Source organism: Wyeomyia smithii, chromosome 3 (genome assembly GCF_029784165.1).
Source record: "Wyeomyia smithii strain HCP4-BCI-WySm-NY-G18 chromosome 3, ASM2978416v1, whole genome shotgun sequence".
NCBI classification, from domain to species: Eukaryota; Metazoa; Arthropoda; class Insecta; order Diptera; family Culicidae; genus Wyeomyia; species Wyeomyia smithii.
Window position 1 is genome coordinate 196,334,055 of NC_073696.1, and position 13,233 is coordinate 196,347,287.

The 13,233-nt window shown below is 37.8% G+C and overlaps 3 protein-coding genes across 7 annotated transcripts in view; 2 read left to right on the forward strand and 1 right to left on the reverse strand.

Moving 5' to 3' along the window:
• The window catches only part of LOC129732820 (serine incorporator 1), a 30,997-nt gene extending 27,161 nt beyond the window's left edge, over nucleotides 1-3,836 (forward strand). The window contains exons 3-4 of one of the 3 annotated variants that reach the window (XM_055694097.1): nucleotides 3,160-3,322; nucleotides 3,387-3,836. In XM_055694097.1, coding sequence (XP_055550072.1) covers nucleotides 3,160-3,322; nucleotides 3,387-3,525 — 302 coding nt within the window. In that variant the 3' untranslated portion in view covers nucleotides 3,526-3,836. Of the gene's footprint in view, nucleotides 1-3,153; nucleotides 3,323-3,386 lie in introns of all 3 variants that reach the window. The other 2 variants (XM_055694098.1, XM_055694096.1) reach the window with 2 other exon arrangements.
• Nucleotides 3,693-5,628, reverse strand: LOC129732819 (probable glutamate--tRNA ligase, mitochondrial). The gene is made up of 3 exons (XM_055694095.1): nucleotides 5,396-5,628; nucleotides 4,150-5,334; nucleotides 3,693-4,088 (listed from the first exon to the last, which is right to left on the reverse strand). Exons 1-3 carry the CDS (start codon nucleotides 5,535-5,537, stop codon nucleotides 3,844-3,846), a joined length of 1,572 nt encoding a protein of 523 aa, XP_055550070.1. The 5' UTR covers nucleotides 5,538-5,628; the 3' UTR covers nucleotides 3,693-3,843.
• Nucleotides 5,629-10,781: 5,153 nt separating this feature from the next.
• Nucleotides 10,782-13,166, forward strand: LOC129731773 (adenosine 3'-phospho 5'-phosphosulfate transporter 1). 3 transcript variants are annotated; one of them, XM_055692022.1, is made up of 3 exons: nucleotides 10,782-11,017; nucleotides 11,076-11,370; nucleotides 11,430-13,166. In XM_055692022.1, exons 2-3 carry the CDS (start codon nucleotides 11,339-11,341, stop codon nucleotides 12,817-12,819), a joined length of 1,422 nt encoding a protein of 473 aa, XP_055547997.1. In that variant the 5' UTR covers nucleotides 10,782-11,017; nucleotides 11,076-11,338; the 3' UTR covers nucleotides 12,820-13,166. The 3 variants fall into 3 exon arrangements, with proteins under 3 accessions (XP_055547997.1, XP_055547998.1, XP_055547996.1); XM_055692023.1 differs by having other exon boundaries at nucleotides 11,189-11,370; XM_055692021.1 differs by having other exon boundaries at nucleotides 11,199-11,370.
• Nucleotides 13,167-13,233: the final 67 nt, after the last annotated feature.

A 13,233-nucleotide genomic window follows, 5' to 3' on the forward strand; every position in this document is an offset into this window, starting at 1 on the left:
AAAGTGGTTAAACGCATGGCCGAAATATGTTTGCCTCTTTCTGAAGCAAACATATTTTGGCCATGCCAAGTTTTGACATTTCTTTGATTACCGTTCGGCCGTTGCACGTGTAACAGTTTACAGGTAATTACTTCTTAATTTATCACATTTAACGATATGAAATTAGATGAGAATGCCTGTTAAACCGTTATAAGCCAAATCATTTCATTTTCAGATGCCTAAAATTTACAAAAATTCACAGCAGAAGGATGTTCTCCTCAAACCCACTATTTTGCTCTAAAAATACCGATGATGATCTTAAATATAATTAGTCCGAACTATTTCCATACACGTCTGTAGATATAAAGGTGGGCCAAAGTAAAAATTTGGTGGACCAAAATATGTTTTTAGTACTTCGTATAAATTTTGATATTTCTAGGATGTTTTTCAATACATTGCATTGTTAAACGGTGTATATTAAAATAGACACATAGCTTTCAACAATGGTATAATAGAGTAGGTATTTATTTTGAAAAATTGTGTTTGCTTTTAATGAACTGTGCGAACACTTTCCAAAGCTGGCCAAAATACCCCCGTTACCCTAATCGATTTCTGGGCAGAAATATTAAAAACAGTTTCTTTTGTTGGAACAAGACGGATGGAAGATTCGTCCATATTAAAAATTCGACCTGGGTGCAGCAGAACTTCTTGCAAGCCAGCCTCTAGGATACAATTATGTACTTCTTCAAACAAGCTTCGAATTTTATCCTCTGTGACAGGTTCGCTGTTTCGATAGAGCACTCGGTACTCTGCAAGAAATTTTAGGGTGTCGTTTTAAAAAATTAATTAACCATTTGCGACCAGGAGCATGGGTTCCGACGAAACTAGATCGCCCAATTGATTTAAGGTAAAGTGCCACAGATGTCTTCAACCGCTGAGAATCCACCGGAAATCCAGCTTTCGCCATCTGAATGATCCAATCGACGATCCGGCCTTCCTCTTGCGTTGTTAACGCTGTTGGCCTCCCGGGGCGCGTCGCAGAGTTCAACTCGACACCAGCTGAAAACTTTGCACGAAGTGTGCTTTCGGGAATCCCATATTCCCTTGCGGCTCGACGTATGGAAAAGCTTCTTCTTACCTTGTCCACAGCCGCAATATTTTGTTCTTGTCATATTGCATGTACTTCCGCTTAATTTTGCCAGAATTCATCTCTGTATTTCTTTTTTACCTAAATCATGACTAATAGGGTAACGGGGGTATTTTGGCCCACATGCATATTTTGGCCCACCCGGTAACATTTTACGCATTTTATCTGATAAATTCAATGAATATTAGAAAACTATGCATGCAACATTGAATAACACACCTAAGAATCATACTACACTATAATTTTCGGCGAAAAACTGGCTCTAGGTAGTGTTATTTTGGTATTTGTTCATACATATTCAAAGTCATGGCTGAGTCAACCCAAAGTCAAGAGGAAGTGGTAATATACAAGTCAACGTCCGGAAGCTATTGCAACAAATATGTATGCTTTTGAAACAATTCGTTGTTGTAATAACATCAATAAAATGTCATAGAAACAGTTTGTATACTCTAACATGTTAGAAAAAGGTGAAAAAGTGGTTAAACGCATGGCCGAAATATGTTTGCCTCTTTCTGAAGCAAACATATTTTGGCCATGCCAAGTTTTGACATTTCTTTGATTACCGTTCGGCCGTTGCACGTGTAACAGTTTACAGGTAATTACTTCTTAATTTATCACATTTAACGATATGAAATTAGAAGAGAATGCCTGTTAAACCGTTATAAGCCAAATCATTTCATTTTCAGATGCCTAAAATTTACAAAAATTCACAGCAGAAGGATGTTCTCCTCAAACCCACTATTTTGCTCTAAAAATACCGATGATGATCTTAAATATAATTAGTCCGAACTATTTCCATACACGTCTGTAGATATAAAGGTGGGCCAAAGTAAAAATTTGGTGGACCAAAATATGTTTTTAGTACTTTGTATAAATTTTGATATTTCTAGGATGTTTTTCAATACATTGCATTGTTAAACGGTGTATATTAAAATAGACACTTAGCTTTCAACAATGGTATAATAGAGTAGGTATTTATTTTGAAAAATTGTGTTTGCTTTTAATGAACTGTGCGAACACTTTCCAAAGCTGGCCAAAATACCCCCGTTACCCTAATCGATTTCTGGGCAGAAATATTAAAAACTTTTATGGAATCTTCGCTCTTTGCTGCATATCGAAACTCTTCGAGTTCGTCCTGTATGAACCTACTTTCTCGTTCTTTAAGTAGTCCATTGCAGACAAACCAAACGGGTTCATGCCTAAGTGATCAACGGCCACAAATCTTCTGTTCAACCGAATCTCCGTGGCGAAACTAGAAAAGCTTGGAATCGGAGGGCCACAGCTTCACTGGTTTCAGTCGTATTTGTCTGACCGGTGTTTAGTAGTGAACATCGATGGAGTCTTTTCGACATCTTTCTCCGCTCCCTCGGCATTCCGCAAGGCAGCCATCTCGGGTTTTTGATATTTCTGATGTACTTGAACGCATCAATTTTTGACTCCAAGGCCCTGGACTTTTGACAGCAGCCGCGAGATACTGAAGACCCGCTTCTTGACTTTAGCACGTAATTTTTAGTATAAGAAAATTATTTGGGTCACAAGGCCTGTTGATGTAATTTTTAACAAAAAAAAACTACACTGTACCTCGGCCTGCTCGATTTTCAGATATGTATACTGTCCTTATTCACTATCGCTCGTGCGAAGCGTTAGGACTCAGTAAACGTAGAATAACAAACTGTCCTCTCTCAATCAATACAATGATTTATTGTTATAATTTATTTAAAATTGCTTCCGTTCGCATTTATGTAAGCGAAAAACTTAATCCAAATTTGTGAAAACCTTTTCCTCTTGGCTCCTCTGCTTTTTTCTGTGTTATCTAATTCATCCCCTTGCACGTTATAACATCACCATCGGTCACTTCATTTTCAATCTCAAATAAAACTAATATTCCGATAAATGTCTTCTTTTGCGCTTTTGTAACAACCTGCACTTTGTACTACTACTATCTAACCGATCGGTGGCCTGGTAAAATTGCACACGATTACCGTATGGATTGTTTTGTGTATTCCAATTATCGCTAACACGTTCAGTCTTAGCAGCAACGCTGAGTGATGATGGCGGCTCCAGTACCGGCGGACACCAGGGTAATGAAGTACGCGACAATGAGGAAGAAGCGGTCGCCTATTCATGGTCACTGTTCCACGTCGTTTTCATCACTGCTACATTGTACGTGATGATGACCCTCACCAACTGGTACCAGTAAGTACAACCCAAATGCACTGTGGAGATGTGCTTGTAATTTCAACCCATTTCATTTCCACAGACCAAACTCATCGCTGGACACTTTGAACGCTAATGCTGCTTCCATGTGGGTGAAAATTATCTCCAGCTGGTTTTGCGTAGGGCTCTACGCTTGGACACTGGTAGCACCGATGATTTTAACAGATCGCGAATTCTATTAAATGTTACATAGAAAAAATTACCAGCAGCCAGATGATAGTAGTAATGATTCTCTCCAAAGTCAGTGTTAAATTACCAGAGAATAAGGTTTTATTAGAATAATCGACCGATATTTCTATCAATTTCGTGTCATAAGGTAGCTTTCTCAATAAGAAAAAAATCGAACAAATATGAAAATCTGTGCTAGTAACAGTAGATTACATTTATCTCCTATTAACTTTACAAGTATGTAGTTTCCATGTATCCTAACCGATAAAATGCAATATTAATCCAACCACGTTCAATCTGATAATAAAGGCCATTTCCGACCCTAGCAAGTCTTATTTTCTTTTCGCGGCCAGCAGAATTCGCTCTACAGTTTTTTCGCGTCCCAGAATTTCCATCATCTCGGCAACACCGGGTCCCTCTCGCAGCCCGCTGAGACTTCCACGCAGGGATTTCATAAACTGATCGAACGCAATCTGGTTACGTTTGGCAAATGCTTTCAAAAAGTCACTGATGTAGGCTTTGGTAAACGGAACATCCGTTTCGGTGGCAAAATTTTTGGCCAGCACTTTTAAAATATCTGCAAAAAGAAATGATCATGTTTCGCTAGTTTTTTTTCTCATCAAGCGATCGAAACTTACCGGCATCTATTATTGCGTCTTTTGATCGCTGAGGTAGTACCCACAGGAAGGAAAGCTTCCCTTTGACTAGATCCTGCAAAGAACCAATCCTCGTGATAGACCATTCTAAAACTTCCCGCACATGCTTTTCATCTAAATCTAAGCTTTTGAGGTGATCTTTGTACTCCTCTCGTACCATCCTAATGACTTCCTTCACCAAGCCATCCGCCTTCTCTGGGGAGTGCTTCAACTGATGGGCTATTTCCTCTCGGTTGCACTGCCACAGTAAATCTGGATTCAGTCGACTAGAGTGTGCATTGATTTTCTTTATATCGAAATTGTCAACCAGGTCTTTCAGCTGGGGTCCTGTAATGTCTATCAATTCTCTATCAAAACCACCGCCACTCTGAGTGATAAAATTTAACAGCGCTTGAGGGAATATGCCGATACTTCTGTAGTGCTCCAGTTGCACATCTCCTTGACGTTTACTTAGCTTGGATCCATTCGAATTCATTACAAGCGGTAAATGTGCATACTGCGGCGGCCTCCATCCAAACGCTTGAAACATTTGGATATGCTTGGGAGTTGAAATTTGCCATTCGACACCTCGTAAAACGTGCGATATCTTCATGTGATGGTCATCAACTACATTAGCAAAATGATAGGTAGGGAAACCATCCGACTTAATAATTACCGGATCTCCTTCATTCTGGGCCACGAAGTAAACGATCTTTCCATAAATTAAATCTTGAAATTCGTCTGCCTTTGAGTCTAACTTGAAGCGTATACAGAATTTGTCATTTTTAGCCAGCCGTTCAGCGATTTGACCCGGCGTCAAATGTCTACATTTATTGTCATATTTCGGCACTTGTCGAAGTCGGACAGCATCTTTCCTTAGCAAATCGAGCCTTCGTTCCGAGCAAAAGCAGTAGTAAGCTCTGCCGTCTTCCATTAGTTTTTTCACTTCCTGCTTGTAGATATCATATCGTAAACTCTGAACATAGGGACCGTACGGTCCTTCATTCCAGGGACTCTCATCCGGTACTATTCCTGCCCATTTTAAGTCTTGATAAATTTGCTCGGTTGCACCCTCTACTAAGCGTTCCTGGTCCGTATCCTCTATCCGAAGAATGAATTTTCCTCCATGTGACTTGGCGAACAAATAGTTAAACAGGGCTGTTCTTAATCCTCCCAAATGCATGAACCCTTTGGAGAAGGTTTGGTTTTTTACGAAGTTAAAATTTCAATACTAAAGATAAAAACATACCCGTCGGACTGGGAGCGAAACGAACCCGCACAGTCGTGCTCGTATCCGGAACATTGCTGTACAAACTGCGTGTAGCACCGGTTCGACAAATTGATATAACGTTTATTGATTTTCTCAATAACGATTTTTGAATCATATGCATGATATTGAATAAAATCTCGTAACAACTTTTTACTCAACATGACTGTTTACAAACTCACGAGTGACCAGAAATGCCAGATATTTAAAAAAAAATATCAAAACTGCTCAAATCCCGGAAAATCTATTATTGAAATCCAAAAAAAAACCTACCCGAGATTAAAAAAAGTGCGCTTTTACAGGCTGTAGAATTTTGCTTTCCAGAAAATCAGCACAAACAATAAGAGATAATGCACATTACAAAGATCTTCACACATAATTTGAAAATCAGCGTTTTGCAAATAAACCCACATATCTAGTAACCCTGTAAGTGACGTTTGATTAAAACAGAAAAACAGGTAGTTTTATTTTTCTGTGTAGCGAGAATTCTAAAATCTAGTGAGGAAAGTGGTTAACTTCAAATTAGTGCAAGTACCATGCAGCAAAATTCACTGTGATAAAAAGCGATTAACACGCTGCTTTATTTTAACTCTAATTTGATTAGGATCTACTCAGTTTGGTATTCTTATGCAAAATGTCAAAAAGTGAGTTATCGGGTACTGGATAATTGAGTAACATTTACCCAAATTTTCATAATTAACATGTTTACTCAGTTTTGAGTTATTATCCATGATGTTTACTCACCCCTGAGTTTATGTATATGTCAAAAGTTTTCAACAGCGATATTATTTGTTTCCGAAGAACAATTGGTGTCGCTTTTCATTTGTTTGCTAGCAGTAAGTATTTGATCTTTCATCAAATCAATAATTTCCTAATCAATTACATTACAAACAACATGTAACAATATTCCATAACAATTTCAGCCCAACATCATTATTGCAGAGGATTTGAAAACCTAAAAAACATCTCTTCAAAATGAACAACCGCATGTTGTGTGTCCTGCGATGCCGTTTTAAGTCGGGCTTTTATTCGTGATAATGAACGGAAACATTTGAATCGATGTACAGTGCCCAATACATGCAATCGATACAATTTAAATCCTTCGCAGTGTTTGGTGACGGATGAAGACGGATTTTCTGGTGTGCGTACTGTACAAAAACATGATTGTTCTGAATTTATTATATTTATTGAGTCAGATTTACAGAAACCAGGAATCATCAAATTTCCAAATTTAGGCAAAATGGGTAACTTGTACTCATTTTCGTTAATTCCTGGTTTGCATAAACAGAGTAGATTCTATTCAGTTTTTGACGTATGACGCCCTTACTCAGAAGTGAGTAACCGTAAAAGTACTCAAATTAGGGTACCTCCACTTTTTTCAAAAATGGGTCTTATCTAACTCACTTTAGAGTAACAAATAATGAGCGTGAAAGTTATGATATTTGGGCTCTATTAGTTTTTTCCGTTTTTTCTATCATCTGAAAGAGCTGCATTTTCTAACCAAAACGTGAATTTCAAAAATTTTCTATAGTTGTCGTTCTATCGAATTAAAACTTCCCGAAATCGCTACAATGACAGTACGCCCATGTAACAACTGTCATTGTAGCGATTTAAAGCGATTTTAAATTCTTCTTTTCAAAATCGAAAGACAATGATATAAAAAAATTGAAAAATCACGTTTTGCTCAGAAAATTACACTCTTTTACTAGGGGTAAGACACTATTGATATATTGCGAAATATTCCCAATATTCAATATTAAAAAGTATTTACCGTTCCATTTTCGGACACCCCTCTATCTATTGCCGTTACATCAAGCGTTACATTATCTTTGGAGGATGTCAATTGACAGATAAACGATAAATATCAAAATATATCAACCAATATAGACCTTCCTATCTGCACAAGTATTAGTGGTCGATTTCACTAATACAAGTTTAATTTTGGTTGCAAATAATCAACACGCTGGTAGTAACAAAAAATTTCCTCCTGCCCCGAGATTTTATTCAAGTTGTAAGCCGATTTTTAGTTTTATTTCATCTGGTTTTACACTAAAACAAAGTTAGCTAAAACAGGTAACACTAATGAACTAGGATTCATAAGTGCAATATTTTTCGAAATTGAATATCAGCTGATTTATTGGTTGAGAACAAATCGATTTTATTAGGATACAGACTAAGCCTGTATTGGTGAGATCTGGCGTAGAAAGCTCTATGGTGTAATATATGCGAAATATTTTTCATGAAAATAAAGGTGTCTAGCCCCTAGCTCATTTAGCTCTCTTAAGGCATCCATAACTGTGCGCTACTATTTAAGTTGTTATGGCGATTTTGTACATCGCGGCTATATTGCTCACCCTCCCGTTTTCACACCGGTCGTTGCTATCGTCTCTGTTTGACATTTCTCCAGCATGCACCTTTAGTAGCGCTGCTATCGGGCTGCCAAATTTGAGAGCGCGATGCTTGCCGGAGGCCCAGCTGCTATTTCTCTAGCTCGTTTAGTAGCGACCGGTACGGTATGAAGTGGTGATAGAGCGCTGCCAAACGGGGTATAGAAGCGCACCGTTGAGGATGCCCTTAGCACAGCTGAGATATAAAAATTAAAAAATCCGTGAATAGCTAAACAACCCAATTATTCACAATTTCTCGGTCAAAACCTCAAAGTTGTTCAAAGTTTTCTTTCTGTATTGATTGATTATTGAATACATTATTGTTTTTAAGTCGTTTTGTGCACGTGAAAAATGCAAATGCATAAATAATCCATATGGTTGATTTCATGCGTTCGTTCATTGTTGTTTCGGCTGCTTCTGATGTACGTGAATAAGCACCACCCAAGGATACCATAGTGTTCTAAGAATCGTAAGAATCACCGCTCGTTTTAAACCTGTTTCTGTCAATTTGACACGAAAAAATTAAAAACTTTTTACAAATGCATTAAAGCACTGCTTCACTACGCATATTTAACTCTCGATAATGCTAGTTTACCGTAATGTTGTTAAATAATAACAATGTTTATATAAAATTTATACGCATTTGGCTAGCTGAATTAGTGCCAATAAAGTGCTATCTTCTAATGTTTACGGTTACTTGGGTTGTTCAGCTATTAACGGATTGCTGATTTATATAGGCTGACCAGACGTACCGTTTTGAACGGGACAGTACCGTTTTTTCGACTGTTTTCAACCGTCCCGTCTTTTTGCCATTTTGTACCGTTTTCGGATACTCCTTGAAAAAATCTTAAATAGAGCTTTGCATTGAAATTTTCGTAAATGGAAAATAAATTTCCAAGCAGCCAGGATTTTCTAATATTACTGAGTACGTTTTGTGCCTTCCTGACAGTACCGCACCAGTGGAAGGACATCTCCTATCGTGAATTGATGAAAAAGTCGCGATTGAAAGTTGAGACCATGATAATTGTTAGTCAAAATCTCGATCATCATGTGACAAATTTCAGGAACTCATTGCAAAAAATCACACTTTTCGGGATCGGGCAAGTTCATCAAGGTAATGAATAATTGTTTGTATGCTTTGGTTGGTAAAATTTTTCAAAAATCAATTTTATCATGTGTCCCGTTTTTTGAACCCATTTGTCCCGTTTTTATCCCACGAAAATCTGGTCAGCCTAGATTTATAGGTGGTCGTCGTGCAGCCAAACCGATTCAAGCGCCAAAACATTATTCTGAGCAATCGGCGTTCAAAGTTAAACCACCCCGTATGTTTCTTATAGGCTGTTCCATAGAATTTTTGTTATTATATCAATATGAACTGTTCAAATGATTTCATTTTTCATGAAAAATATTTTGTTTCACATCCAAAGCAAAGCAACGCCTTGGTGCTACATTCCGATTCGAAACTTGACTTAATGTTTTATTATACACAGACTTCGCAGCCAACCCATCAACAATTTTGTTGGATAACGGCTTGTTAAGCTATAGTTCAGCCGAAATCCACTGAATAATAGCTTGTTAGGCTGTAAATCAACAAAATTGTTTGCTGGAAACTGCTAAGTGTGAAGGACAATTGCGAAGCTAGTGCTCAATCCTATTGACACTATTAGTCTCTCCCGAGCAGAGACTCGAACCAACGACGACTGGCTTGTTAGGCCAGCATGGTACCTCGAGACCAGCTGAAAGGACACACATCTTTCACATCAGCTGGTATTGATCACTCCATTTTTTTCAAAAATGGTCCTCGGTTCATTCTGGTCGCAAGCCGACAATATATCAGCTAAATGAATGTTATTTTCTTAGCAAAACGTGATTTTTTAAATATTGTGTCGTTGCTCTTCGATTTTTCAATTGAGAATAAAAATCGCTCCTAATCGCAGTTTTGTCTCGTGATTTAAGGGGTTATATACCTTTTTGGTCGAGAAAAATGAGGGAAGTTTGAATTTATTTTTAAGTGCATAGCACCATTTTCATTGCATTAAAGTGGTATTTTTCTGAAAGTACAGTTTATCAACAACAAGAAAATATGTTTGATTTTGAGATATACCAATTATTATTAGAGTAATGGCCGTTTCCCCGAAACGCTATTTTTTTGCAGAGGCTTGCGGTGATCCTGATAGAGACTCAGCGGGTCAACTGAAATCGAAAAACTCATATTATTTCATTTGTTTAGAAGTGTGCCGTGTCCTTGAACGATCGCTTTATGAGTATTTTGTTTTCAGTGCAAACGGGAACGTTTTTCCCAAAAAATGCACGTTTTGAGCGCTAAAAATTGCATTAAAAAATTTGTTGCGGCAAAATGTAACTGTATGTTTCAAAAAGCGATCGTTCAAGGACCGGCGAATGTTATAACGAAAATTTAAAAAAAAAGATGAAGGAAATCGGTTTAGTACTTTTCCCGCAATCAGGATCACGGCAAAGTCATTTTCCGGAAAAAACTATTCCGAGATAATCGCGTGTAAAGTTTCAAGTTTTATGCTTTGAAGCTTATGCGGCCGTGGCGAGGCGCGTTGCGAATCGCTCTAACTTTCTTCCTATTGCTCAGATCTCTATGAAAATTTGTGAAAATGTTCTCAAGATGTTGTATTTGAAGATAATGTAATAAAATTTTTTCCGGTTTTTTTGAAAACTAAAAAGGTATATAACCCCTTAAAAATTAAAGAACAACAATAGAAAATTTTCAGAAATCACGTTTTTTTTTTAGAAAATACATATAGCTAAACATATAACTCATACATATAGCTAAACAATCCAACCGATCGGAGTGCAACCAAACCTAACATTATGTTGAGTAGATGGCATTTAAAATGTTTATAAAACCATCTGTAGTAGAAACTGCCAAGATTTTTTTTTTCAGTGCAGTAGAGGTGAGTTATTTTCACTCGATTTAAGAATATGTACCTTTTGTTAGCGTATAGACTGTCGCAAGATTCGATGCATGTTGCAAATGTAAACACACATCGCAGCTTACAAGGATAGCAAACTAGGAACAGTCATGGAAGTAAATCTGTCGTTTTAAGCGATATTGCAAGTTTTTGTCGAGCTGTCGACGTTTATGTGTTGAATCAGCTGTTTCGTTGATTTGCCTGTGGTCTCGAAGCTTGTTACTTGTTACGGCACATTTCGTTACGCAGTCGAAAAAGTGTAGTGCTTTCTAATTGTAAGTGCAATAAAATTTGAATAATAATTAGTTGCAATTTCCTAACATCCTATAAAAGTGACAGGAACGCGCGCACGTTTATTGTAGCTCATAGTAAAACAACGTACCACATAGTCGAATGTTACGTGCTGCGTGTATCGCAACTGTTTATCTAAAGTCTTAAAAATAAAGTCTCTTTCAGACACAATTTCAACTCCTCAACAGTAGAGTATTGTTGTAACACTTCGAAGCCATATAGATTTTAAGCGACACATAATGCAGCATTAACCAGCGTTAAACTAGGACTAACATATTGCACGACATTTCTAGTAAACTTTTAAAATGAGAAACTTTGTTCCGGATTTGATAATATGGTAAGTGTGCGGCTTACGATTTTTCAATAATAACACATAATCATGTTCTACAATTACAGTTTCGTATTAATAATTACCATAACAGTGTTTAGACTGTTTTCAAGCATCCTGCATGAAAGTCTCGGCGATGGGCCAGCTGTTCCGCCTGTTGCCGTTGCAGATGGGACTGTAATTCAAGCACAGGAGGAAGAACTAACGTTATCGCAGTTGATCGACCGAAAGTCAAAAGAGTATTCCTGGCTACTGAGGCTGTCGGTTAACACGCTGGGGTATATTTGTATATTCATTCCCGGTTTATTGATTTACAAATACACTCGCCGCATTAAATACTTGGAGCGATCCGATAAATCATTGTTTGGGAATGTAGTGCGAGTATGCTTCGGAAGCGGTTCGGATGGAGAACGTGGATTAGAGAGCAAAACAGCTGATAGAGGGTCAGGCGCTAAAAGAACCTCTATGCAGGATTGTTTCCTTCTGGTTTACTGTCTGCTTGGATTAATGGGATCCTATTTGACGTGGGGCGTTCTGCAAGAAAAAATCATGACTCAAGAATATGTTAACGCTGACAAGAAGAAAGCACATTTCAAAGATTCTCAGTTCCTCGTGTTTACTAATCGTGTTCTAGGATTTCTAATAACAGCAGTTTATCTTACCGCAAAAAGTCAACTGCGACAACGAGCTCCTCTGTACAAATACTCGTACGCATCATTCTCCAACATTATGAGCGCGTGGTTCCAGTACGAAGCCCTCAAGTTTGTCAGCTTTCCTACTCAAGTGTTAGCTAAATCCTGTAAAATAGTACCTGTTATGATAATGGGTAAAATTGTGTCTCGCAACAAGTATGAGTTCTATGAATATATTACTGCTATTATGATATCAGTGGGGATGATCTTTTTCCTCACTGGCTCAACGGATGAGTCAAAAACAACGGCTATGACGACGCTGACAGGAGTACTGCTGCTGACGTTCTATATGATATTCGATAGCTTCACTTCGAACTGGCAAGGCGAGCTGTTCAAAACGTATTCGATGTCTTCGATCCAAATGATGTGTGGAGTTAATCTATTTAGTACACTGTTTACGGCAGCTTCACTTTCCATGCAGGGTGGCTTCTACAGTTCTTTACAATTTGCTGCCGAGCATCCGAAGTTTGTTCTGGATTGTGTTGTCCTTTCCATATCGTCCGCGATTGGGCAATTGTTCATTTTCTACACTATCGCTACTTTCGGTGCGGTAGTCTTCACGATAATCATGACTCTTCGTCAAGCTATTGCCATTCTACTGTCTTGCTTGATCTACAAGCATAGTATCTCGAGGCTGGGCATCTTCGGAGTGCTGATCGTGTTTGCGGCCATATTCTTGAGAGTATACTGTAATCATAGGATGAAAACCATCAGACGAAGACACATGGCGGATGCTGCAGTAGGCAAACCACGTTTGAATGTTTAGAGTTGTATTTACCAAAGGCTTAAAGTACTTTTATTTGAGTTGTTGAAATGACGCGCTAGTTTATTTGAGTTGTTGGAATGACACGCTAGTTTTTTAACAGTAGCACCAACATGCTGTGATTTGCTCAAACGGAGAAACCATACTAATGAGAGCAATTAGCATAAAAACTTGTAAAATAACGAAATAGGTTTGTAAGTGATAGTGACTTCAAAATAATTAGTGTGTGTTAAATCTCAGAATATTTTATTTTGTTTTATTTTATCTGAAACCGTACTAGAAAATCTATAAATATAACAGGTAATATCCAATTGGCAAAGAGAAAAATAAACGTGCAAACGATAAATGAACCCATTGATATAATCAGTCGAGTGTAGTTGATTTTATCACACGTGCAAATGACGCCTATGACAATTA

What these genes read in the sequence shown, in the direction of transcription:
- LOC129731773 (XM_055692022.1), top strand. Translation starts at nt 11,339, where the DNA reads ATGAGAAACTTTGTTCCGGATTTGATAATATG. An exon ending in GTTCCGGATTTGATAATATG is followed by an intron (nt 11,371 to 11,429) that starts GTAAGTGTGCGG and finishes CTACAATTACAG; the next exon opens with TTTCGTATTAATAATTACCA.
- LOC129732819 (XM_055694095.1), bottom strand. Translation starts at nt 5,537, where the DNA reads ATGCATATGATTCAAAAATCGTTATTGAGAAAATCAATAAACGTTATA. An exon ending in TTTCGCTCCCAGTCCGACGG is followed by an intron (nt 5,335 to 5,395) that starts GTATGTTTTTAT and finishes CCTTCTCCAAAG; the next exon opens with GGTTCATGCATTTGGGAGGA. An exon ending in AGACGCAATAATAGATGCCG is followed by an intron (nt 4,089 to 4,149) that starts GTAAGTTTCGAT and finishes TTCTTTTTGCAG; the next exon opens with ATATTTTAAAAGTGCTGGCC.